The 26,858-nt window shown below is 42.3% G+C and overlaps 1 protein-coding gene across 1 annotated transcript in view; it reads right to left on the minus strand.

The window, feature by feature from the left end:
* The window catches only part of sh3bp5b (SH3-domain binding protein 5b (BTK-associated)), a 67,205-nt gene that overhangs the window by 35,786 nt on the left and 4,561 nt on the right, over positions 1-26,858 (minus strand). Inside the window, exon 3 of the mRNA XM_049582775.1 lies at positions 13,195-13,323. Coding sequence (XP_049438732.1) covers positions 13,195-13,323 — 129 coding nt within the window. The remainder of the gene's footprint in view (positions 1-13,194; positions 13,324-26,858) is intronic.

The following is a 26,858-nucleotide window of genomic DNA, read 5'->3' on the forward strand; positions in this document are numbered from 1 at the left end:
TGAAACAGATCATGTAAACAGCATATCCATTTGCATACTCTGAATAGCATCAACTTATTCTGAGTAAAACATGTGGGATATGACAGTATTAGTCAGGTCTTAGGAGCATTCTTTGGACATGTACACAGCGCATTCAGAATATGTGAACATCCAAAAGAAAAGCCCACATTTCATTTCATATGAAGCATGATCCAATCACTTGTTTTACGCCGGCTGTTGTTTTTCCTCGCAAAGCTTTTATGTACAACAGCACAGCCGATGTCGACCCTCCTCCACTCCGCTGAGCTCTCACACATGTGAAAGAGCAGGCTGAGCCCCGCCCATGGCGAAACACCACACGCCAAGGCCATAAATGATAGTAAAGTGCATTATGAGGCTATTTTTTGTGAATTACCAAAATTATGAGCACTTGCTGTCATCTGAGGCGCATGGTGTTTCACGGCGGCCACTGACAGCAGTGCGACAACCACACTCACCTCACAACGCAACAAAAACCCTGCAAGCAAAAGGCCAATAAGAGTAATATATTTATCATGACACGGAGCGCTCTTCCGCTCTGAGTTGACAGTTTTTTTAAACTCAAGAAGTTCAAAAACGGCAGGCGCCTAGAGCACAGAAACTTGAACCGGTAGCAACACAAAAACAGCGAGCAAAAAGCTTCATGCTTATTCAACACAGCTGCAAAAAGGCGCCTCCAGCTGCTAAAATGCTTTCTGTGTGATCGAGGCCTACTGGGACAGAGACATTCCCTTAAGACAGCCACAAGGCCAAAAAGGTTTGTTTTTTAGATTTTATTTTGTAAAAAAAAAAAAAAAATTATATCAATTAATTTATAATTAATTTATTAACTTAAAGGAACCGCTTAGATGAAGGGAATCTTTTACTTAATGTATTACATATCTATGCAATTGTCAAACGTAGGCTATAGCCTACACCGGACTGACATTAATTACTTTAATTTACTGAAAGTGTGCACTGTGCAGCTGTATTATTAGAAAATAGAAGTATTGGATTGGGACTCAGTATCTGCAGATAGTCTACTAGTGATGTCATGAGAACCGATACTCACGCTACCTTTTGATTCCATGATGAAAAAAATGCAGCGATACTCATATTTTTTTAAAACCAGAAGATACTGATACCAGCATAAGAATCGGTGCTATGACTCTTCCGGAACTGATGGGGGCAGTATACGCCATATAGCGCTACAGTCCATGCCTACATTCAGAGCGAGGGGGTGACGAGAAAGAGGAGAGAACAGAACCAGTCATGGCCGCACTTTAGGCCATGACTGGTTCAGAGAATAGATCTGCTATCAATACGTGCAGTTTTAAACACCAATTTGTCTGTTTATTTATTGCTTTTAACTCCTTCCGAATTGCTTCTGAACCGACCGAGCTTCGTCCGGACTCCGGACATCTCCCTCTCTCCCCCAGCCCCTCCCCTGGGAGACAGTCCGGTGGTCTCCTATGAGCCCACCCTTCAAGATGTGCAACACTCTGTTCGGGGGCAAAAAGACTTGATCAGGATATCCCTACACTTCTCTATATTTTGACCTGATAAATGACATGATAGGACACAGTAATCAGAGTATTCACAGCTGCATGTGAACAGGAATATAAGTGGAATATTCAATTCCATGAGCCATGTAAACAGCTTATAGTTTTTTCAGAATAAGAGCAAAAAACTGAATATTTTATGCGTGTAAATGCAGTCGATGTTTACTGGGTCTGACGCCCACAAAGAGAAGCTGCTGGATTTGCTTGCATTTTTCTTCTGCCTCTGGGAAGCAGACTTGTCTTGCATCTATGCATCAGCCTTATCACAGAAATTCTCCCATCTGCAGATTAACGCCACGCTGCCTTCATCCTCCATCCAAATCATGCGCATTCTTATCCTGAACTCAATCTGCCTAACTGTCGTTCAGACTCAAACTTCTCTCCTCTCTCACCAGCAGCCTCACAGTGCGCTGCTGCCGGCTGACTGGGCTGCTGGCTTCAATCAGCTTCTGCAGCCGCCGCATTGATGTGGAGGGGCTGAGTCATCCACTTTCACTTTAATGCTCCATTGTCATACAAAACCAGCGGTATTCAGAGTACTCACTGCAGCTCTGCTCAATCGCCTGACCCACATACTAACAGAACAATCAGCAAGGACGAGTTCTTCAGCTTCAAAATATAAAAACAGATGCAACTGAAGAAAAGGGACAAACAGCATAACACCACTTTCACCACGTGGACTCAAGAAAAAGCTTCAACTGTTTGTGGCTCTTTAAACCTCCAACACAAGTGTAAATAAATATACCGAGGGCTTTGACTTCCTCATATACTTTTCTCGCAGTGAGATGCAAACACACATATCCTGACTGCCTTATTTCCATCTCCAGCCTTGAGTATTGGGAAGTGAGGTGGAATGAAGAGTGAGCCTGATGCATATTTCATTACGTTAAAAAAACAATTCTGCTGAAGGTTTAACTTCGGATACGGCAGCGGCGCTCCGTCCCACCGGAGTCAGCACTTAAAGACGTGCCTCTTTCAAACGATGTGCACTCAAGCGATCACTCCACAGACTTTTCAGCATCGTCACGCCGACCCACTTCTTCCACTCGTGTCCAGGACATCAGTGAGTGCATCTCTTCTGTTTTTTCTATCTGGACCACCTGACAACCCTTCACCAGGGAGATCAAAGGGCTGTTTTATTTTAATGGTCAGAGACACTCACTGTGTTTACGTGCACAAAATATTCCGGTTTATTTTAAAAAAAAGTCAATATTCCTGCCAAGCTGTTTATCATTGACGAAAATAAATAGTCCACTAATATTCCTGTTTACAAGCAGCCGTGCATACTCTGATTAACATGTCGTTTATCACATCGAAATATAGAGAAGTGGAACAGCTGGAGCTGCTCGTGTCATTTTGCTTTTTTGCACCAAAAAAAAATTTTGTACCGATGGTGCACCTGCTGGACGGTGTGAACACAGCCTCCCTCTTTCATTCCTTCAACCACCTTCTTGAAAAGGTCAGTGTTGTGATATTTGCACATATCCAAACGCCTGTTGATATCCAATTCTTTCATAATGCTTAGAAGTTGCTGTGTTTCTACTTCAGACCAGAATGTGGGCCTTTTTTTGGGGCATGCATCTCTACCCCAGCCTTCAAACTGTTGGCGAGTTGGTTTGTGTACAACATACAGAGCTGACCGTAAACAGACAGGAGGCTGTGTGTTGCAAACTGTGGTTAAAACCTGAACTGAGACGCACTTTCCAAACTAGAGATGGGCACTTGAAGTACCTTCAATATTTGAGTCCTAGCATTCAATATTATAGAGTACTTGCAAAAAAAAATAAAAATAAAAATAAAAATAAATAAATAAATAAATAAAAGAGAATAAAATAAAAAGTAAGAATAGGAATGTAAAATGGCCGACAATGGAAAACATGTGCAATCTAAAATGAATTTATTGAACAACCAGGCTTCAATTAGCCTTAATAACCACAAAATAATGTTAGCTGCATGATGCTAAAAGTTAGCCACGACACTGTGTGTGTCCATGTGTATGAAGGCAGACTCTCACCAACTGTTCCTGGCCACTGCAGAGCTCACACTACTGCAGCAGTTGATGATGATAACAGAGAGGGATGCAGAGAAAGAGATTTTACCCATTTTAGAAAGTATATAAATATATATATAGTAGGGCTTCCTTCGACTAAGAATTTTCCTAGTTGACCAATAGTCATCATTTAGGTCCATCAGTGGACTAGTCTCCTGCATGTTTATTATATTAATGTAATTATTGAATGATATATTTTGGTGGTTTGAGTTGAAGGTGTGAGAAAGAATAGTATCAGTAACATTGTTAACACTGTGCTACATTACAGAGAAATACAAACCGTACTAATGAACCTTCATTAATATAGGCCTATATTTTATCTACAAGTGCACGTCACACACTGAGCGAGCTGCCTGTTAATGACGCTGTGGGCTAATGGGCATGTAGCTACTTCCATGTTTCACATGATACGTCATGTTTGTAGTCGACCAATGAAGATGAGTTTACATATCACCTTGGGTTCGTCCTTCACCTTCTCAAAATGATCCCACACTTTGGATTTCCTGCCCGACATGTTATTAACTAGCCTGTGGAATAACCGCAGGTACCAGCCCTGGAGATTAACCTGACTCCTGTCTGACTGGAGTCCAAGACCAGTGAAATCTTGCCAACTAGTGACCTTTCTAGTCGACTAACATTTGGTTGACCGTTTGGGGGCAGCACTAATAAAAAATAAAAATTTACATACAAAAGTTATGTTCACATGTGGGAGGGGCAGCGGCAAGTGCTCTGAACGTTGAAGTATACTGACATCTAAACGAGCGCTCATGCCCATCCCCATTCCAAATGGGCTGTACACACGTCCAAAGAATGTTTTTAAATCCTGAACAATACGGGCAAATCGTTTGTGTCTTAATCAGAAAATGCTAATGTCGGCAAAAGGCTGGAATGTTCAGAATATTGTCATATTTGGAATAACAGTGGAATAATAGAGTGCATGTAAACATATCAACTTTTAGTGTCCTTTTGAAAAAAATCTCACCTGCTCACAAATTCTCACAAACTTTAAGACCACATCACTGGTTGACACAGTACTTCTGTGTAGTGATTTTCAAAGTTAACCACCTTTAAAGCCAGAAAATTCCAAATGTTTTCAAATTTATAAAACTGTCAGTGGTTATTTAGGGCCCTGAATGAGCTCAGAGGGGAACCCCTTCTTGTCCTCCTACATAATGACTCACTCATTAACCATCAGCTGCCAGTAAGATGCCCGATATGCAAATGTAGATAATCGCACGCTCTGAGAGTAATAGGTCTGTATTTTATCTCCTAACTGGAGTCAAGGTCAAACCGAGTCTCCGCCCCCCGCTGTCACCGCTCCCTGGGCGCTGCCTGCTGCTTATCTGCAACCGCAAATAATGTGTTTCTTATCAAAATAAGTGGGAGAGCGAGGGAGGGAGCGCAGAGGGAAAAAGGAGGAACGGACGAACAAAACAGTGAGTCAGGATAAATGCTGTGTGCACACTGTGATGATGGAGAGAGGAGAACAACACTGAACGGAGATTGAGATATGTAGAAGTGGAGGAAAGCAAGTTAAAAAAAAGAAAGAATGGGAGAAGGAACCAAAGAAACAACATATTTATAGATAATAAAGTATGTTATAGAATATAAAAGATAAAGGCAGGAGGGAGGTGTTCGGAGAGGGTGAGGAAATGAACCTAAGGAAAGGCTGAAGGAACAAATAAAAGGACAGAGAAAGGAGGAAATAAGTGAAAAGAGAACAACACAAAACAAAGTGAGAGTTGCCAGATTTCCTCCCCTCCCTCCTCAACAGATTTAAAAGTCAATAACAAAGTCAAATTTAAACACCACTTACATAATCAAACCTCTGCTGAAGTTAATCTTGGACTCTGCAGTGTTGTGAACTGGGTGCACCACAGCACAAAGACACAGACAAAGAGCCGTCTTTAATTTGAGATATTTTTAGCTGCTAAATCATCAAAGCAAAAGACATGAAGGCAATTTGTGCGAGTTCTGCCTGACGGTGTCGGGGGCCATTCACAAGATTTTCCAGAGATGATAACAGCTTTAGCACAAACATTAGACACCCACAGCCTCCAATAAGCAACTGTTTTCACTCCAGCTCTACTTCCAACAGCCTTTTTCACCATCTGTTCAGAAAATCTGAATCTGAATCATAGAAGTATTCTCATACATGTCCACAGTGCTGCGGGGAGTTTAAGGATTGCGCCATCTTGTTAAAGATCTGAACGCCCTGGAGGGGCAGCGGCTCATTTAGAGATAGATAAGATATAAACAACAAGGAGAACAAATGAGATGGATGGATAGTGAATCCTTGCGAGGAGTTCGGGGCTAATTTGTTCGATCTGCTACAAAAGATCCTGCTCTGTCTTCTGAATCTGATCTGAAAACTGCACCAAATTAGCAACAACCTTCATGGCAGCGTAAATACACAAATACAGGGTTACCTGTCAGACATAGGTGATTACTATTTTTACTAATACCCTTCTTTCTAAAAATTAGCATGTATACGCTGGGTTTTTAAAGACGAGAAAACCTGCTAAAAATAGGCCATAAGGCTGAAACACTGCATGCCCCTTTTAATTTCAATGCATGCCTCCTCCTGCTGTGCTCACTTCCTTCCCCTCCTCCACAGGTAATGACCTCGCTACCGTAATGTACTGTATGTCACTGGAAAGCTCCGTTTATCAGCTTTCAGAATCCGTTGGAATTACGTCGATAGCGCAAATGGTCGAGGAGTTACGGTAATTTGAAAAAAAAAAAAAAAATAAAATTAAAAATCGATTGAGTTTTCCACATCGATACTCGTATCGTTCAAGACAGAATCTCGATGCATCTAAAAATCGATTTTTTTTCCCCCCACCCCTACACGTGTTGCGTTCAACATCACGAATTGTCCAGAAAACAGGTTAGTAAATAGCAGCAGGCAGCATGTAGGCCAGTGGAGGCCAGTGGAGGCCTTCCTCCCGAGGTTAACGTAAATATCTGTACTAACGTTTGAGGCAATCCATCCAGAAGTCAGTAGGCTTCATCCTCTGGGGGTCATGAATGTCTGAATCAAATTTCATGACATTGCACTCAACAGTTTGTAACATATTTCAATCTGGACCAAATCGACCAACACTGGCGTCTCTGCTAACACCACTAAAAATCCAAATGCCCTTGCTCTGGTTTTAAAGCTTTTTCAACATTTATTAAATCTTGCTCAGCACACTTATTTTGTTTTGCCATCACCCTCATAATGAGATACTAAATTTTCACTCGCTGTTTTCCTCATCAAGACAAAAGCGCAGGATCAGCTTAAAAACAGTCACTAGAGTCTCCTCAAGGATGTGACAAAACAGAGTTACTGCAAAATAACAGGGAGTTGATTCCCGTCTCTAAAACCACAAACCTGCTCAACTCTGCTTTCACAGCTGGATTATGATGCCAGAATAAACAAAGATAATCATGAGATCAATTAATTAATAATCAATAGCCCTGAAGGGGAACCATGAGCAAAAAGTCTCATCCAGAATGTTCCTTCCCAGACTTATTGTTAGCAGAAGCTGGGCTCTAAATGCTTGTGTGGTGCTGGAATAGTGCCGTGAATTACTGCAGAGATCTGATAAAAACTCACTGCAGTCTGAAGCCATCAGAGAGAGGCAAAGACAAAGACAGTGAGTACGGGGGGAGGACAGAGAGAGACGAGTGATAAAAAGATTTGAGAGCAGAACAAGGCCGGCTTACAAAATCTGACGTTTATCTCTCTCTGTTGATACGAAGCGTAACAAAGGCTGAATCTGCCCAGAGGGGCATTTTGGAGAGCAAGCACAGATAAATACCCCAGATGGAAAATATTTAAATAGGCCAGTGGATTCAGTTATGGTGAGGACAGAGAAGCTGGCTGAGATTTCAAAGTCACTGGTTTCAAACGTCAGACCTGCTGAGACAAACTGGATGTGGGAAATGAAAGAGCAAAGTGTTCGTGCACTAAAAATACACGTTCAGGTAGAAACATTAGCAGACTGTTTAATGGTACATTATTACTGCTGTAGTTCTCCATACAGAGCATCTGATTATTTCTTTACCAAGTTCATTCTGATGAATTATTAAGTAAGGCAGCAGCCTTCAGACTGATAACAGAAAATGACTCTGCTTAATAGAGTATTCATCTGTGGCCTGCAGAAAACTGCACAGAGAAAACAGTGGGGTGCATATGGCAGTGATGTGAGACGAGCTCCAAGTTTCTAATTTCAAGCACAGACACAATGAAGCCTTCCTTCATCTGGCTGCTCACAATGTTACATGGCAACACAGCAACAGCAGCCCAGTTCAGACCCCAGACATCACAGCGTTACAACACAACAAGACAATGGGACTGTGCTGGTGAGACTGTGTTCTTTGGCAGGAGACATCTTTTGTTTCTGTCGTGGAAATCACGAGGTAAACTATAGAATTTATGCAAAAACCTACCAGAATTCAGTCAGGACCACTTCAGACAAAGAAAAACTTTATTTGCATTTGCAATGGCAGGGAGAGCAAACCTCTCTGCCCTTCCATGTGCCTACATTGACAGCCTAAGGCAGGAAGAGCAGCAGCAAAGACCCCCTGGAACAGAACACAGCAGCTCCAATGACAAACAGAAATGACACTGATAAGTCAGAAACAGCATGAAAAGGAGGAGGTGGGGTGGAGGCAGGTTGCAAAGCAGCTTGCAGAGGAAGCAGCAGCAACAGTAGGCAGAACAGAGCAGTTTAAAATGGAGTGCCCTGACTGAGATTTGCAAATTGGTTGCGTGGAAAGGAATCATGTGATCTATCAGCAACGAGCTGATCAGGCTGCTTGAGATCAGCTGATGTAGCCGGGATGTGAGCTGAGCTTGTTACCGCGTAATGCTATGCTCAATTGATGTTTTGGTGGATGACATCACACTGCAGTGTGTCAACAGTTGAGCCAGATCTAAAACATTTTGTGCCTCCAATGTAAACAAGGTAACGGCAGTGAACCATAGCCTCAGATTTGGAGGTGCTGACTTCACAGTCAGCGATAAACCCTCCCACTGCTTGCTGGAGGTCATGGTGTGATGACACCAACAGAACATCATCATCTGCAAAAAGCAGAGATGCAATTCTGAGGACCCCAAACCAGACCCCTTCCTCCCCTCTACTGCAGATCGCCTTGATCACAGCTGGGGCGCAGGTGCAAATGATTAATGTCTAAATCCAGTCAAATCTTCCAAGTCATAGAGACTAAATCCAGACACCCTGAGGACAAGGACAAGGTCCGAAATCCGATTCCTTTTACCACCAAAACAAAGCATTTTCGCACACTGCCCACAATTACCAAAACCCACAGATATGTTTGGATCTCAGGGTTGTTCCATACCAGGGGCGTTTCTCTTATTGTGAGGACAACGACAAAAAGCAAAGTAGGATTGGACCCTGCCTGGAACAGGTCGAGTCAGACACCACATGGTTTTGGGCTGTAAATAGAAAGCCATTGTCAGACTGAAGGTTAACCACTAAATTACAGAGGACAAGAGAATGCTTCGCAACACAAGGGCTTCTTTCCTTCTGTTGTTCCTTCAAGTTACAGGAAAGTCTCTCTAACTTGGCAAAGAGAGCAAAACTGGGTCATCTGCAGGAGGAGACGAGCCCAAAATCTTCCCCTGAACTTCAACTGATTATTTTTGTCAGAGTGATGCTGAGCTAAATTAGCCTGTCTGGTCATGCAGAGGAGGATGCTGCAGTATAACTGACAGCAAAGTCCAAACTGTGTTTGTGAAGAACTTGGTCTCCCTAACAGAGCAGAGGAGTGTGGAGGGTGAAATGATGGTGAATTTAAAATGTTTTGCCACCCTGGAGGAAACCCTGCAACCTCCATCTTTTGCATTTCTAATTCTCATCCCTCACATGCTTGTCTTCCTCTTATTATAAACACAATTACAGTCAGTTATCGTTTTCCTGTTTTTTATTTTTGGCTCTAACACTTTAAAGTATTTCTGCACTTCTCCATGAAATGTGACCTCTCTAAGGACACGAAAACAATCATAATACCTCTGCTGTCTGAGGCCTGCAACCAGCTCCTCACAAAATGTTCAATCTAGGTCTTGTGGCATATTTTACAGCTGAAGTTCAGCTGTTCCAGATACGTGCTTAACAAGAGTCAGTTAATGTGTAGAAGAAACAGAAATAAACCCAGCCAGCAGGTGAGCCGACAGGTAGCAGGAACTGCAACGATCACATGCTGTGCATCCTCATCTCAGTTCCTCAAGGGCAATGGCTCGGTACACCACAACCACAGGGGAAAATTCTGTCGTGTTATATTTTCACAAACAATCACTGAAGCAGATGATTTGTAGAGGTGTCTGAATTTTAAAGCAGCACTTTTTGCATGACAGGTTTGACACAAACAAAAGAGGGACGAATTAATGGATTGTCTGATGACCTCAGTGCCTTGTCCTAAATAATTCATGAGAACTAGAATTGTGACCATCGACTAGGGTGGCCCCCAGTGATTGACCAAACCTTAGTCGAGCAGAAAGGTCATTAGTCGGCAAGATTTCATTGGTTGCTTAGTCACAGAACAAAAAAACAACAACAAAAAAACAAATGAGAAACTGTATTAGGAGCTGCGCCTTGTCAAAATAAATCCAAACCTTTATGACTGGACCATGTGGGAATTTAATTTGAAAGTGTCCACGCTCAGCAGTCAGACAGGAGTCAGGTTAATCTCCAGGGCTGGTACCTGCGGTTATTCCACAGGCTAGTTAATAACATGTCGGGCAGGAAATCCAAAGTGTGGGATCATTTTGAGAAGGTGAAGGACGAACCCAAGGTGATATGTAAACTCATCTTCATTGGTCGACTACAAACATGACGTATCATCTGAAACATGGAAGTAGCTACATGCCCATTAGCCCACAGCGTCATTAACAGGCGGCTCGCTCAGTGTGTGACGTGCACTTGTAGATAAAATATAGGCCTATATTAATGAAGGTTCATTAGTACGGTTTGTATTTCTCTGTAATGTAGCACAGTGTTAACAATGTTACTGATGCTATTCTTTCTCACACCTTCAACTCAAACCACCAAAATATATCATTTAATAATGAAATTAATATCAGAAACATGCAGGAGACTAGTCCACTGATGGCCCTAAATGATGACTATTGGTTGACTAGGAAAATTCCAGTCAGGTTATCCTTGACTCAAAGGTTATGTTTGTGCCAAATTTGAGGAAATTTTCTCTCTGTGTTCCGGAGACACTACGTTCACAAGAATGAGATGGATCCAAGGTTACAATGACCTTGACTTTTGACCACCAAAATCTAATTAGTTCATTCTGAGTCCGAGAGAACGTTTGTGCCAATTTGAAAAAATTGCCTCAAGGCATTCTTGAGACATCACATTCACAAGAATGAGACAGATGAAGTCACAACAACCTTGACCTTCGACCTATTACCCCCAAATCTAATCAGTTCGTCCCTGATCAACGTGAACATTTGTGCCATATTTAAAGAAATTGTCTCAAAGTGTTCTTGAGATATCATGTTCATGAGAATGAGACAGATGAGGCCACAACAAACTTGATTGGTTTATCCCTGCGTCATAGTGAACGTTTGTGGCAAATTTGAAGACATTCCCTCAAGGCATTGCGCTATCATGTTCACAAGAATAGGGCATACAGATATTGGTACAAACGGATGGACAACCTGAAAACACAGTGCCTTGGGTCGCAGCTATTGCTGGCGTGGAGGCATAAAAAGTTCAAATCCACATGAGAAGCCCAGATGCTAAAGACAAAACTACAAATGTTTCTGGATAAAATCATCAACTAATCTCAAGGCCTTTGTGCCAAATTTTAGATCAAATACAAACACATGTGAGTGATGTCCAAAGAACAAGAAAAACCACAGTATGACGTCTTCATGGCTTCAAGATATCTGGCAGCAAATGTGATGTATCTCCACTATCTCACATTTCAATGTGATCCTTAAAGTGTAATAATAGAAGCAGTGGCATCAGAGGACTTAGCCTAAATGGGTCAAAAAAGGACATAAAGCTGAAAAAGGGGAAGACCAACAGCAGCGTCACTTCACAGGAACTCTTTCACCATTACCATCATCTCAGCACACTGTGGAAAATAACCCCTCCGTACCACCAAGAACTGTTTGATATGAGCCACATCAGAAGGTGGGGAGGCAAGAAAACAACATAATGAAGCCTTTTAGAGTCTCAGTCGATCCCTGCGCTTCCTGCCTGAGCGCTACAGCTGTGTGGGCGCTTATCGAGACGTGCAGGTGGCTGCTTCCCCCTTTATTTACAACAAACACACACACACAGTGCTGAGGCTGAAAAGGGAACTGAGATCGTGGTCTGAAATGATTGTGAAGTTCCCCCTCGTCACCAGTGTTAAGCTGTGTCCAATTGCTGCATTTTACTGATCAGCTACACCAGGCATGTTCATAGTCCAGCCCCGGGGGCCAACTGTGGCTCGTGGACCAATTTTAAACGGCCTGCAGCTTGTGCAAAATATACCATATATCACCCACCACACAATATTGATTACTCAAGCAAGATTACTCTGCATTTTTTTCATTTGCCTCACAATGACAGGACTATCATACAGTTTGTGGACATACACCAAACAGGAACTACACAGGTGGAGCTGGCAGGTTGTCATAGAAGCATGTCGTCTGTTGGAAAGTTAAGTACCTTTTCACTGAGAAATGAAACAATGGCGTTTGTCTCATTTGTATGGGATCTGTTTGGGTTTTTTTTGTTTTTTTAAAGATATTTTTTGGGGCATTTTTAACTTTATTTGATAGGACAGACAAATGTGAAAGGGGGGAGAGAGAGAGGGAGTGACATGCAGCAAAGGGCCACAGGCTGGAGTCGAACCCGGGCCGCTGCGGCAACAGCCTTGTACATGGGGCGCCTGCTCTACCACTAAGCCACCGACGCCCCGGGATTTGTTTTTAATAGCTGATATGAAGCGAGAAGCAGCTGGTTCCCACACATTTTCACATCATCTACTCTGGGCCCCATCAGAAAAAGTTTTGACCCCCTTAGCTATACTGAAAGTGACTGAAGTTCGTGCATGAAAATTCTCCTCGACAAATGTCATCAAAGGGCTGGACTAATGCTATTCAACAGGAAGGCAAATTATGAAATATAAGAGAATACTTCACTTGCAAAATGTTACATTGAAATCCTGGAGAAAATATTTTCCCCTTATGCCTCCAAACGGAGAATCAAAAAAGGCAAACAATCCACATTTAACAGCAAAACTATATCAAAACATCAGTTTACAAACTCTAGTTAGTAATCAATCAAGTCTCACCTTCTGACCAGGTAAAATCCCAAAACAATTAAAACTCAATGAGACAACAACCTGGACATACACAACTGAACACTGTGAATATGTTGGCAATAGGCCTGCAGACATTGTGTTGGCTATGTGGAAAAAATAAATAAATATATAACACAGCTCTGAAAGCAAAATGATCAAACAAGTTATTTTACTTGTCAGCAATCAAGATCTGCGACAGAGTCGACTCAATTAACAAGCAAGACCATTTTTACCATCCCTCTCTCCCTTCATGCACTGCTGACTGACCTGTCTGGCCAACCTGCGGGCCTCCCAGTAAGGCTTGGACTCCTCCACAGCTTTGCCGATCTTCTTCACCAGTTCGTCCAGCTTCACCGTCGCTTCAACCAGAACTGAGCGGAACTTCTGCCTCGCATCCTGACAGAGAAAGACAGAGAAGCGTAAGTAACTCAGGTTGACACAACAAAGGCAGCATTCTGCCAAAATAAGACATGCCGCCAACACAACTTGTTGAACGTTTGAGGACTCAGCTGAACTTTTCAACCTCTGAGATGGTACATCGTAGACACATGAAATTTTCACCAATGACTAGAAGTTGTGTGCAAATGTTGCCTGAGAAATATGAGCCTAATCAGCCAGATGGTGACGCGATAATTTAGGCCCCAAAATTTCATTTTTGGAAACGCCACGCCCGTCACACCATGTGTCAGACTGACTTGAAATTTGACACCCATGTCCAGCTCAATGTGCTCTACAAAAAATCCTCAAGAACCATTAAGGTCCACCTGACAAGATTTTCCATCATTTTTAATTTGCTGACATCTCCACTTAAACCATACGTCCAATTTGTACCAGATTTCAACTCATGCAAAAAAACAATGGGTGTGGCATGACACAGATTAGACTATAAATCAGAAATTGTTTATCCAATCATCAGAAAACTTGCAGGGTATGTAAAATATCAATGCTGAACCATGTGTGTAAAATTATTTTGAAATGTCTCAATAGGGGGCGCCAAACTCAATTTTGATTTTTTTGAAAAACACATTTTTGACATCTGCTCCTAAACGGTAGGTCCGATTTCGACAAAATTTTCTGTGGATCATCATTGGACCAACTCCATCAAAAGTTATCATTAACTTGTTGATATCTTATTGCAATTTGAAAATATTGAGCAATAAACTTTAAAAGAGCCGTGGCTCAGCACATAAATTAACCTAACCTCACAACCGTCAAGCAGATCATCATCAAACTTGCAGGAAATGTCCAGATACGTACCAGAAACATATCCTGAAAGGCTCTCAAATCAAGCACTAGAGGGTGCTACAAATACAAAAAAAATGGGCATTGCATCGACACAAATCAGACTGTAAATCAGTAAGTACATCTAGTCATTACAAAACTCGCAGTATATTGAACCACGTGTGTAAAATTATTTTGAATTATTGAGAGTGCCACCAGTTCAAAACAAGTGCATACGCCTTGTGTAAAATTTGCCTGTAAATCGCCGAACTGACTGGATATTTTTAATCAAACCACTGAAGCATGTCCCCAAAATGTTTCTGCTATAGCCCAAAAGGTGTGGATGGTGTTGCCAAAAAACGAGAGTGGCCCAGCAGAGATTTGGATAATTAGATGAATGAGCGTCTGTCTGATCGTCAAATAACCTGATAATTATCTTTAATGCAGATGTGGTAAACTGTCAAAGGTCATGATCCTTTGCAGTTTCTAATTTCTTGTGGTCCTTGCTGACACGAACACCAGAGTTGCCACTTGTGGCTTTATTTTCACCTAAAACTGCTGAATGAACACTTCTTAAGGCGTTGTAGTTCTTGACCCTTGACCTCCATCTTATGAGCTGCTTGTAAATTTGGATGATTAAGGAAATGAAACTTGCTTTATTGTTGCCTCTTCTGTGAGTCACAACTTCTAAGAACTCAAGTAAATATAACCCCAGAGCTCTGAGATAAAACTAAGAAAAGTAGGTCTAAATTATGGATAAGAAACATTTCCCACCAACTAATAAACTTAATCTAATCTGAGGAAAGTATTCACAACACATGGCAGATAAAGCTGACACAGTTTTGCTGAGAACAAGAGTGTCCTAACAGACTTGTGCCGATCTAATGACATTTATCCGTGAAAAATAATTGTTCGATATAATTCAGTTAACTGGTACGAAGCAAACTGTTTGTTTCATCTAAAGGAGCTTTGTTCGTTTGTTGGTACTCTTCAAGGGGAGTCTCTCAGACTGATAAGCATTCAGCTGGGAAATTTCATCATGGTTGTGTAACTGGCATGAAGGGCACAGAGTTTTCTAAGTGCAAAAACAGGAAGAAAAACAGGTCAGAAACTTCACCGATTCCTGCAGGGAAATCTTCTCTTTAATTTCCCACCTCCTTCAGCAGGGGCAATTATGCATGTGGCATCAGGGGGAAGGATGTTGTGGCAGCGCTGGGCTCAATCTGAGTTCTTTCTTTTAAAAAACAAGCTCCGCCTCGCTGTCCGCAAACGTACCCTTCAGTTTAAGAATAAGCTGTTTGCAGAGTTTCCTTTTTTAGATGCTAAACACACACTTGTCCTCAGACAGTCCCTTAATCTGGAGCAGGGCAAGGAATAAACCTGTAAACATCCTTGAAACTGCAGCCATGATCCTTGCAACATTCGATAAATGTGTGTGTCACTGTGTTTGTCCAAAAGGCTGCATGTGATGTGACTGTCCAGCTGAGATATAGCCTATTAAGTATATAATGGCTCCAAATAACACAGAAAAGCTTAAAACTACAGGTTTCTGCAACTGATTTCAATCAGACAAAAACTCATAACACAAGGTTTGATAGGTTTATGGTGTCTAAATAGATTCTCAGTGAGGCACATAAACTGTAGCATGGCATCTAGAAGTACAACATCAATAGCAATTCAATTTGCACGTCAGTTTTAGATGCCTTGAGGTTTCTAGTCCAAGAGGTTTCTTCAGAACTCCAGACTGGTCCAGACATTTTAACGTCTTAGGTGTCAGGAGATAAGTGTTGGCATGTCACAACAGGACGAGATCAAAGTCCTCCATACCCATAAAATCTCCACCATGTGGCTGGAAAGATTATCAAATCACTGTCCGGGAAACAAGCTACTTGTGAGATAGAAGAAGAGAGGCCAACAAGGTCAGGTTTCCCGACCGGTTCAAATCAAAGATAACAAACTCTCTCACAGTTTTCAAACCCATGAACCACAAACCATACATTAAAGCACTGATGGTGTTCTAACAGTCTGGTTCATGTCCTCTGAATCAGTACCCAGTTGTTCAGAAGTAATGTGATCAAATTTCGGCTATCAGGTTGAATCAAATCTTGAAATTTGATTGTTGAAAAGACAAAAAGGATTCTGAAATTGGATTAGATTATGTAATCCAGTCTGGGTTTTGATCTGGATCAAACCTTTAGTTTGTGTTGTTCAAAACTTTTTTGTAGGATTGGGTTACGCTTGATTAAAATAAATACATGAATAAATCAGGATTATCCTGATCCCAGCAGAAAGCTTGATTCAGAGTGGATTTCAGGAACAAAATGTAATCTATTTTTTCAAGTGGTCAAATATGTGTACGTGAGGTGGGGAAAAAAAACTGATTCGGCATAGTATCGCTATATTTTTGTGTGGCAATCTTGCATCATCACAAAGTGCAGAGTATCGATTTTTTTATTATATTAATTATTAATATTGCAAATACAAATTAGACATTAGGCAATCTGCACATACATTTGTCTTTGGGGACAAAATTTGCAATTGAAAACAGGTCTGATTATTCCCACGCCTATTTATTTATATTTTGCACTTGGTTTGATTAACAGCTACAATGATAAAGTAGATAAAGAAGACATAGGGCTGACTAGAGAGACAGAGCGCAACGTGTCATAATCTGAAAGCCACGCCCCCACAGGGGAAACGAGGCCCGCTTTCCCCTCACACTTTCCCCTCCGTTTCCAGTCCAAATGCCGAAAAGTTGCGGTGTGGTGGGCTGCACGGCCAATAAAAACCCAGAGCTTAGCTTATATCAGCTGCCGAGCAGAGAAACGGAACCTTGTAGAGGACAAAAGTGAATACAGGCAATAAAACGTGAGGCTCCAACAGGGAAGAAATTGTGGGATCCTGACACTCGGTATGCCTGTGTGTGCAGCATAGACTTTGTCAAACCCTCCAAATGTATTTTTTAGAGTAACAGTTAACAGTTAACTGTATTTATGTATGATAAGCTAAAGCATTGACAGTATGAATGCAACTTCTGTTATAATTGTGCCCAGCGCTCAGCGATTCAAGCGCTCCATTCCAGCGGTCTGCTCTAGCACTTCTATCAATCTACCAGCATGTAGAGGCATGTCTCAAAACAACGTGTGCCGGTAGTAGGAGCAGGCTGACGGCTGAGCATGCCGAAATGCTCGTCTTCTTAAAAAAGAATCTCCACTTCATGTTTTTCCAAGATGAGCAAGGTAAGGAGAAGGGACACTGAGGTAGACCGGCAATATTAAGCTTATCAATATACCGTTGCCTCTCTGGTAGGCATAGCATGCTAAAATAATCCTTTGCCATCCTATTATTAGCTAATTATTAGCTAGCTATAGCTAATCATTTTAGCTAGCTAGCTAGCAATTCAGTCGTGGAGACTTGAAGGTGCGGCTGCAGAGGCAAAATGACAGTGAACGAGCCAGGAAGCAGAGGAGAAAGCAGACCTCGTTTCCTCTTTGGGGGCGTGGCTTTCAGATTATGACGTGTTGCGCTCTGTCTCTATTGAGCCTATAGGAGCCAAGTATGTTATTGGGAGGTTTGCTTCTAACTGTGTAATTCACTGTGTGGGCAATGGGGGCGCTGTACAGTCACCTGGTGAGTGCAGGTATTTTAGGATGTCACCCCACTATGGTCATCAGGTGTTTGGCCCGGAAGGGCAAATGGTTTTTGACCGCAATGGCGCAGACCGCTACAGTTTTGTTTGTATTGTACTGAGCGTCAAATGTGGATGTAACAGATGGACTTTGCAATGCACACGTGGAAAAAATGTTAGGGCGATGCAACGCAAGAACCTTCATGGACTCTCATTCAACATTTCAGTAACGAAGGTAGCGTAGCGTGTCCAGCAACAGGCGCGTCAACCCTGGGCAAATACCTCAGTGGCTAGTAATAGACTTAGCTCCTGTAACAGAGCCTTTAAGTAGAGTAAAATAAAAAAAGGATGTTGTCCCTGTAAAATAATCCCCCAAATAGCTGTTAATATCTTTTTTTTCACATTTGATGATAAATGGTAACTGCAGTATGTTTGCTGGCAGACTGCCTACATTGTGATATGTAGTGCCACTCGGAGCCCTGGTTATCTGGATTTAGTAATCTTAGTAATCAAAAGTTTGTATCTGGATCAGGGCGATACATTCTAATGATGCTTTGAAAACTGGATTGGCTGATCCTGGACAGCAAAACATGGGATTTTGAAACCCTGATCATTCTGAACAAGGCTCATTTTTTTGAATGACAGTGCCCAGATCTCAGATACGTTCAATGTTTCAAACAGGTCTGAAGATGCGATCATGGACATGTTCCTGGGTAGAGAAACAACTGAGCTATCAGAGCTCTGTAAGCATCTTCCTACATAGTTAAACAGGGCCAGAAAAATGGCCACAAACTGAAATAACAGTCAGAATGGGGTCAGTTTCACTCAGTGGCACGGCATGTTTTACAAATGACTGTTGCTTGTAAAATGCAGATAAACTTGTGAAACCTTTGGTGCTCTCTAAAGCATGGCTTCCAAACATGGAGGTTTTTTTCTGACTCTTGAAAAATGTCAAAATGAGCAAGAGGAAATCTCATGTTGCAAACTGCAGCTTGTATGTCGCAAATGACGCTGCAGGCTATGGGGCTGGTGTTGCCCTTTAGTTGGTCCACAAAGTCACACTTGAGTCTGACTTCCCCAAAATGGAGAGCACAACTGATAGTACATTTACATTAGCATTTCCTGCATGTATGTGACTCAGCAGCTTAAAGAAAGTAGACCAAACGTTCAGATCCCAAATAGAAAGCAATAAAAAGTAACGGGGTGAAAGGTGAGAAACAAACTGATCTCCAAACAGATGCAGCAGCAGAACTTTCTGTATACTGTAAAAACAGCTCATGCATAATGGAGAGGTGCGAGGTGGATAAAGAAAAGTCAGAGTGTGAAGGCACATTTTTTAATAAGACAGCAACTTGGTGTGAAGGAGGGAGAGTAAAGAGACTTGTGTGCTGCAGTATTTTATATTCACCCTGAGCTCAAGAAGCCTGTTTATGGTTCCATGTTAGTTAGTAATTCTACGGACATTCAGCGTGCCTGAGAGACGGCTGTTACCTTTAGCTGAACTTTAAAACTCAGAGCAGAGAAACCCTCTGAGGCCAGCGATGGGGGATCTCATTAGAACAGGCTGTAGAGAAACTGCAGCTGTTTGTGTCTGAAGAAAGGGTACAGGGGTTTTTCTCTGGGTAAGAATGATGCATGTGTTCACCAATGGACTGGAGATATGTTGCCATTAGGGCTGCAGGCCATCAGGAAAATATGAGATGTTGTTAAATATCATGATAACATCATTAGTTATGATTAAAAACAGGTATTAAGATGTACTGATGGAACAAATTGGTTATTCAATCTTACTATGATGAAAACTGTGTGTGTGTGTTCCACGTTTTTCCTCCTCACTGACTTGGTCAATCCATGTGAAATTTGGCACAGTGGTAGAGGGTCATGGGAGGATGCCAATGAAGCAATATTACATCAATTGGCCAAAGGGGGGCGCTATAGCAACCGATTGAAATGGCAAACTTTGAATGGGCATATCTCATGCCCCCTATGTCGTAGAGACATGAAACTTTGCACAGAGATGCCTCTCCTCATGAGGAACACATTTGCCTCAAGAACCCATAACTTCCGCTTATATAGATTTTCCACCATTTTGAATTTTCTGAAAAACACTTCAAATGGATCTCTTCCTAGGAAGTTTGAGCGATCTGCATGAAACTGGGTGAACATAATCTAGGGACCAATATCTAAAGTTCCCTCTTGGCAAAAGTTGGAAAACTTCCTAAAACTGAGCTTCTATAAGGCAATGAATATTGCGGAGGGCGTGGCTCATCACATAAAGGTGTAGAACATCTCAAGGGTTTCACCCATCACCACGCAACTTTGTAGGCATATGACCACACATAATCTGAGGGGACCCCTCCATTATTGACCCCATCAAACAAAATGGGGGCGCTAGAGAGCTCATTTCTTATCTAGGCCTAACCGCCATATGGATTTTTACTAAACTTGGTAGATATGTAGAACAGGACGCCTCAAGGTGACTGGAGAAATTTAACTCTAATTGGCAACTGGGTGGCGCTATAACAACAGAAAAATGCTTCAAAATGGCTAAAATGCGACCGATCGCTGTGGCTCCCCCTGTGGACCAATGTTGTTGGGTTTTTCTAATTTTTGGTATGACTAAGTCATGGTATGGTATGCTGTACTCAATGGGTTTGGACTAGTTTAAAAAAATTTAAGAAAATTATTTCCAGATTTCTTTTATTGAACAAACTGAACACAAATGGCGCCAAAAACAAATAAATCAGATTATAAAGTGCAGTTTTCCACTGATACTCTAAAGGGGCGGGGCAGTGGTGTAGCCCATGTGGCACAGACACATGAAATTGATCTAAAGCGGTTTGTCTCAGTTTATCTTCGGTCACTGACAGCAGAGTTGAGCTGTTTTGGTGTCAGTGTGAGATTATGTGAGATGATGTTGTGCTGTATCAGCTCGTGCTAACCAGGCAGAGAGAGCAGAAGGAAAGCTTCTCACGGAGACGGTCCTTCAGCGCTGTGTCAAATGGCGGCAACAGCCGATCAGCCATTGCTGCCTCCACCCACACCTACAAACATCCCAACATGCATCACAGTTTATTAAGAAAATCTGCTGTGACATCAGACATTCAGGCTGAAACAATCACAAAAACATCCTGCTAAATTCTGGAGGGTGCATCTTGGCAGAGCATTAATAACTACTGTGATGCATTGTGCCATGTTTATCTCTCTGTAAATAAGTCATCGAGGTATCTGGGGCTGATGGTGAAGGTCCAATTACTGTGACTTTTACATGCGAACGTTAACATCATCAGCCGTCTGCTGATACACTTTGGATCTGGATTAAAGGCTGAATTCAATTTCAACAGAAAAACAACTTTTCACAGATAATTTGTTGAACTTTAAAGAATGAGGCCGAAAAAGGAAACTCATGACACTTGATGCCAAAGTCCCAAAATAAAGCTCTTCCTCATGTGTTCCTCTGGAGCCAAAAACCCACTTGATAAAAATCGTATTAGTGTTTGATCGGGTCAACAGCGGGCAGAAACTTAGAGGCTCTCCGACAAGAAAACACAACAGGAAGAGTGCTGATCTCTCCATCAGACACATCAGCAGAGCTTCATCGCGATTTATTCGAACACACAGAAACAGCAGCAGTAACTCTGCATCCTGGCAAAATACATGTCGGCCGGCGTCACTGTACAGTTTGTTGTCACTGATATCTGGAGTTTTAAATCATGACTCCAGGCTCTCACACATCACTCACTCCTCTCTCTTCCTCTACAGTTTGACTTTTAGCTCATGTTCTGTCAGTCTGACGTTTCAATCAATCCCTCATCCAACCTTTTTATCCCCATCACTTCTTCAAAGGGTCTCTCTGTTCCACCCAGTCGTCTTCTCCCGACCTTCATATCCCTCACCTTGATTTCTGTGCTAACTGATGCATTAAGAGACTTCATTGACACAGAGATGTGTTCCTTCACACTGATGCAACATCACTGCAGTTTCTGACATCATTTTTAGTCATGCTGGTGTCTCTGGGGACGGCAACGCTGCTCTGTCAATAAACCAGACTAAAACCTCTCAACAGCTACTGGACAGGCTGTGATGAATCCTGCTGACTCTAATGACCACCTGACTTTTCCTTAAAGGAAATGGCCACTTTAGAATGAAAATACAGACAGTACTTACTGACGCTCATGCCGACAAGACGTCCAGTGTAGTTTTTTAATCCACAAAACTCGTTCGGGGTATCGGAGGATAACAGCTAGCCTGAATAACAGCTATACTTGCGCAACTCACACGAGACTCGAGAACTAGCACCACCACTAGCCATCAGCTAGTCTCGCGCGATGCTATAAAAGTGGAGTAAATTACGTCTTTTCAAGTCAATTTTGCATGCCACAGCTTCAAGGCACTTGGATTACGACGGACGAGCTGTTCTGACGTTTCTGAAACGCATTAGCGGAGTTTTATTACATTTTCAAAATGTGGGCTCCATGCACTTCAAGTGTAGCTGTTATCCACCGATACCCGAATGAGTTTTGTGGATTAAAAAACTACACTGGACGTCTTGTCGGCATGAGGGTCAGTAAGTACTGTCTGTATTTTCATTCTAAAGTGGCCATTTCCTTTAAGCCCCATTGTGAGACTGCAGCTGAAGAAACTTGGTCCGCGATGGCAGCAGGGTCACAAACTTTCTCATTTTACAGCCAAACAGTCACTAAAATATGTTTCAGAAAACATCTGAGGTGAGAGATAGACAAGGCAGGAACAGAGTCTTGATTCATATTTGATCAGCGCTGTTTATTTTGACAGTTCGACCGCAGTTTACAAGCAGTAATTGACGTGTGTGACAGCTGCATTACAGACTCCTCGGCTCTGATTGGTTGTCTGATTCCAGTGAATGCAGTTAGAGGCAGTAAGAAGAGAAGGAACAACATGATTTATTTCACTGGCTACGGTTACATGATGGCTTCTCATTCAGAATGAAATGAATCTGAATGAAATCATTCGGAATTAAAGTCTTTCCAGGTAGTTTACATGGGAAATATTCATTCTGAATGAGGGTTTACACAGAGATCAGTTTAATCGCCTTTATTCGGGTCTGTGCAAGGTTTGGGGCAGGGAAGGTTTCTGATTGGATAGGGGGCGGGGCGGATGTTACATGTTCACGTTTACCGGAGGAAAACACTGTATAGTCCTCGCTCCGGATAACAAGATGCTTGACGGCGCCGCTCAACTTCTTAGTGCCTTTTTCGGGCGTGTTTTGCTTATATTCTTGAAGCAGCAGTACGACAACAACCTTGTTCTGTTAATGCTTCATCTGCTGAGGAGGAGAAGGGAGGCAGAAGACCGTGCTGTGGCGAATGGAAACTGGTGAGTGCAACAAGTCGCACGTGTGCTATATACGTCATCGCGCCAGAAGGGCAAGGAAACGAGCATGCGCAGAGAGACCGGAATGAACTTAAAGAGGAATGAGTGTATATGTATATGTATAAGTGCGAGAAATTCTTTCATTCGGAATTAGAAACGGAATATTCCAGCTCCTTACATCGGATTGAATTTTCAATCGCATTGGCCATTTTCATTCCGATTTAGGTGTTTACAAGATCACTTTTAATAGGAATGAACTTTCATTCTGAATGAAAAGGGAATTAAACTGTCCATGTAAACGTACTCACTGTCTATCTGTCTCATGTACTCGTTTCAGAATACAGTGACAGTTTCACCAAAGTTATTCACATTAAAGTTACCAACTGTAACTTTAATCAACAGTTTCAGCACCAAGAAACACAAACTCCCTCACAGACACAGAAGAGACGGCAGACTGTTCACAGCTCAGTTGTTTTGGCTCTGTAGTCCAGCTCACTGGATTTCAAGTCAAACAATGACTGCGGGGGTTAAAGTGCTGACTTTGAGCTTTAAGGGAAGGAAGGAATCATGACCCTTCTTAGCCTCTGTTACGTTCTATAAAAAAAGGGACACAGTTTCCACACAGTTTGTAAAATGTGGACGTAACCGCCCTCAAATTTAAGCTGAAAGTCAGCAGTTTAAAATCAACGTCATTGTTTCCTTTCAAACCAACACAAAAACAAACTGTAGATAACACATGAAATATAACAGAGGTCATAAAGCCAGCAGCCGTGAGAGAGAAAGCTCGTAAAAATGAACTTAAACAGACACGTCACTGGTGTGGATGCAGACTGCAGTGCAGAGTGTCTGTCCTCCCACGCTCACACTCTGACACACTTCACCTTCTCAACACGTTAGAGCCCTGAGGCGTTACATCTCCAACTTGTCATTATCTGCTAATTTTAACATCATTTGTGTCGCCGCTATGAGAGAGCGTGAGCGTCACACTCAGCTCATTATGACTCCGGTCACTCTGCCTGTCCCTCTCATCAGCAGTGTGGAGGCTTCACATCAAACGCTTCCTCAGGACAAATCACATGATGATGTCACACTAATGCTGCTGCTGGAGAATTCAATACAAACACTAAGCTACAGGGAAACCTGTCAAAGTGGGAACTGGGAAATCTGGGACGATTTTAGAGGAAGAGATTTATCCTGGCGGAGAATCAGCAAAGAGTTTACGTGGTCAGCTGATGAGACTCTGGACTGTAACAGTTATATCTGGGTTCAAGCTGCTGCGATTATAAGCAGCTTGTCTGAGACGTTGTGTCCATCTTTTTCTGTTTCTTTATATTCTGGAACACTTTGTTCAGGACATTTCTTGATGTTGTCGTTGTTACAGTTTGACGCCATTTGAACTGGTCTTATTTATCTGCCCAGATTTTTAACACTGAATCAGAAAAAGCCCAAGAAAACTTCCAGTGGGTGTCGTGACTGTTTTTCCCCCTCTGACAGCAGACGGTCATGGTCCTGAACAGCAGACGTCTTTGTTAAATTATAAAAACAACTTGACTTTGTAGCTTGTGGAGCCATAAAAACCATAAATCAGTCGAGTTCAACGATCAACACAGTGCTGCCACATCAGACACACTTTCAACCACAAAATTGTAATCAGTTTGTTCTCCAGTCCAAGTGGACGTTTGTGTCAAACTTAAAGAAATTCCTATGAGGTGTTCTTGAGATATTTTACAAGAATGAGACAGATGCAAGGTCACAGTGACCTTGATCTTTGACCATCGAAATCCAATCAGTTCATTGTTGAGTTCAAGTGTATGTTTAGAAATTTGCTCACCTTGTGATCCCTCCCCAGTTTCTGATGAGGTGGACATGATAACCCTTAATACACATAACGTTATAACAGGAAATACTTTTTCCCTAACCTGATATGAAGGGTGCGCTGCACATGTGAGCATTTTTGATGATGGCCTCCGTCCAGTCCTTTGGTCATATCACATTTAACCATCTTTGTTTTTGTTGACGGGCAGTGGCGGCTGGTTTTGAGCCATGACTCCTTCTATTCTGGCTCCCAATAACACAACAAGACAAACTCATTTTAAGACTCCTATGTGGCCTACAGCCCTGTGGGGGAGGGGCAGCTTTACCTACCAGCTAAAAAAAATGATCTCATTGTGACATCGGCCTTAAAAGATTGTATACAAAGCCCTACACGGGCTGGGGCCGAGCTACATCGCTAACTCCCTTGTTAACTATTTGCCTCCTGGAACACTGCAATCATCTGCTGCTGGTTTACTGGAGGTTCCCAGCAACAGCCGGAAGAAGATCGGGGATGCAGCTTTTGTCAATGACGCCTCAAAGCTATGGAACACACTACCTCTAGATATCAGAGAAGCTAGCTCGCTAAATAATTTAAAAAGAAAGCTAAAAACGTATCTGTCTGCTTTAGCCTTTAACTGGCTCTGACCTTCTCATACAGTTCTATAATTATTAATATTATTATTATTATTAGCAGTGGTGGAAGTCTTTGCCACCAGCTGTCGCCCTCCATCTGGACAGTGCACCGATGTATGACGTCATAAACAAGGAAGCTATAAATCAAGAAATTATTAGAAGAATAAACGACAATAAGATAAGCTGCAGCAACATTTCACATTTCCTGCTGCTCGTCTCATTTTCAGGTTGTTCACATTGATTTAACTTTAGTTTGATCTTTCTAAGCCAACAACATGTGATTACAGACACAAGCTGAAGCTGATATCAAACTGAATCCTAATCATGTTTAGTTTCTTGCCAAGTTGTCGCACGTCAAAGGGCAAATTCTTGGTGCCAACATGTTGGAGCCAGATCACATAAAAATGAGCAGAGCAGCAAAGGCAGGCGACAAATGAAGCCCAAAACATGGGCGCTAATGTTACAGCTATATGCATGGATGATGCTGCACTACCACTAACCACGGAGAAGCTTCTGGAAGAGCTTGAAAAACTAGAATGTATGACCAGTGAACTCACAGCTCTACTGAATAGCTGCTTAGAACCAATATGGCCCTTGGTTGACTCGCGTCAACAAGGGCAAGGAGGGCACACGGAAGGCCACCTCGGTCTGTTTAAACAAAAAAGGTCGGATCAACTCGCCAATCCGCCTCTGTGTGTCTAAACGCTCACACCTTGCTGGCAAAACAGCCCAACATTCGCCAAAAATCTGGCAGTGTAAAAGGGGCTATAGAGACAAACAACCATTCACACTCACATTCACACCTACGGACAATTTAGAGTCACCAATTAACCTGCATGTCTTTGGACTGTGGGAGGAAGCTGGAGCACCTGGAGGAAACCCACGCTGACACAGGGAGAACATGCAAACTCTGCACAGAAGGGCTCCCTCCTGGGATTGAACCAATGTCTAAATCCACATCTTGCTTGAAAATATATCTACATATTGCAGAGTCATTACATCACCCAGCCCTAATTAACGCCATGTTCTCAAACTGAGCAGGATGACAAGACTTTGGACTCTGACCTCTGTGTAGCTTCACACTGCTGACCCACATGAATGCAAGTCATCACACTTAACTGGTTTTAATGGGAGTCAAAGATCAGTGATGCAGGCTGAGCCCTGTTGGCAGAGGAAACTGCCGTGACTCTGCAGCGCAGACAGACTCTGACCTGCCAGTAAAATCACTTTAAATGCCCAAATGAGTTTATTAGAACACAACATGTCTCATGAGCCCAGATAC

The sequence above is a fragment of the Epinephelus fuscoguttatus genome, linkage group LG8 (genome assembly GCF_011397635.1).
Source record: "Epinephelus fuscoguttatus linkage group LG8, E.fuscoguttatus.final_Chr_v1".
NCBI lineage: Eukaryota > Metazoa > Chordata > Actinopteri > Perciformes > Serranidae > Epinephelus > Epinephelus fuscoguttatus.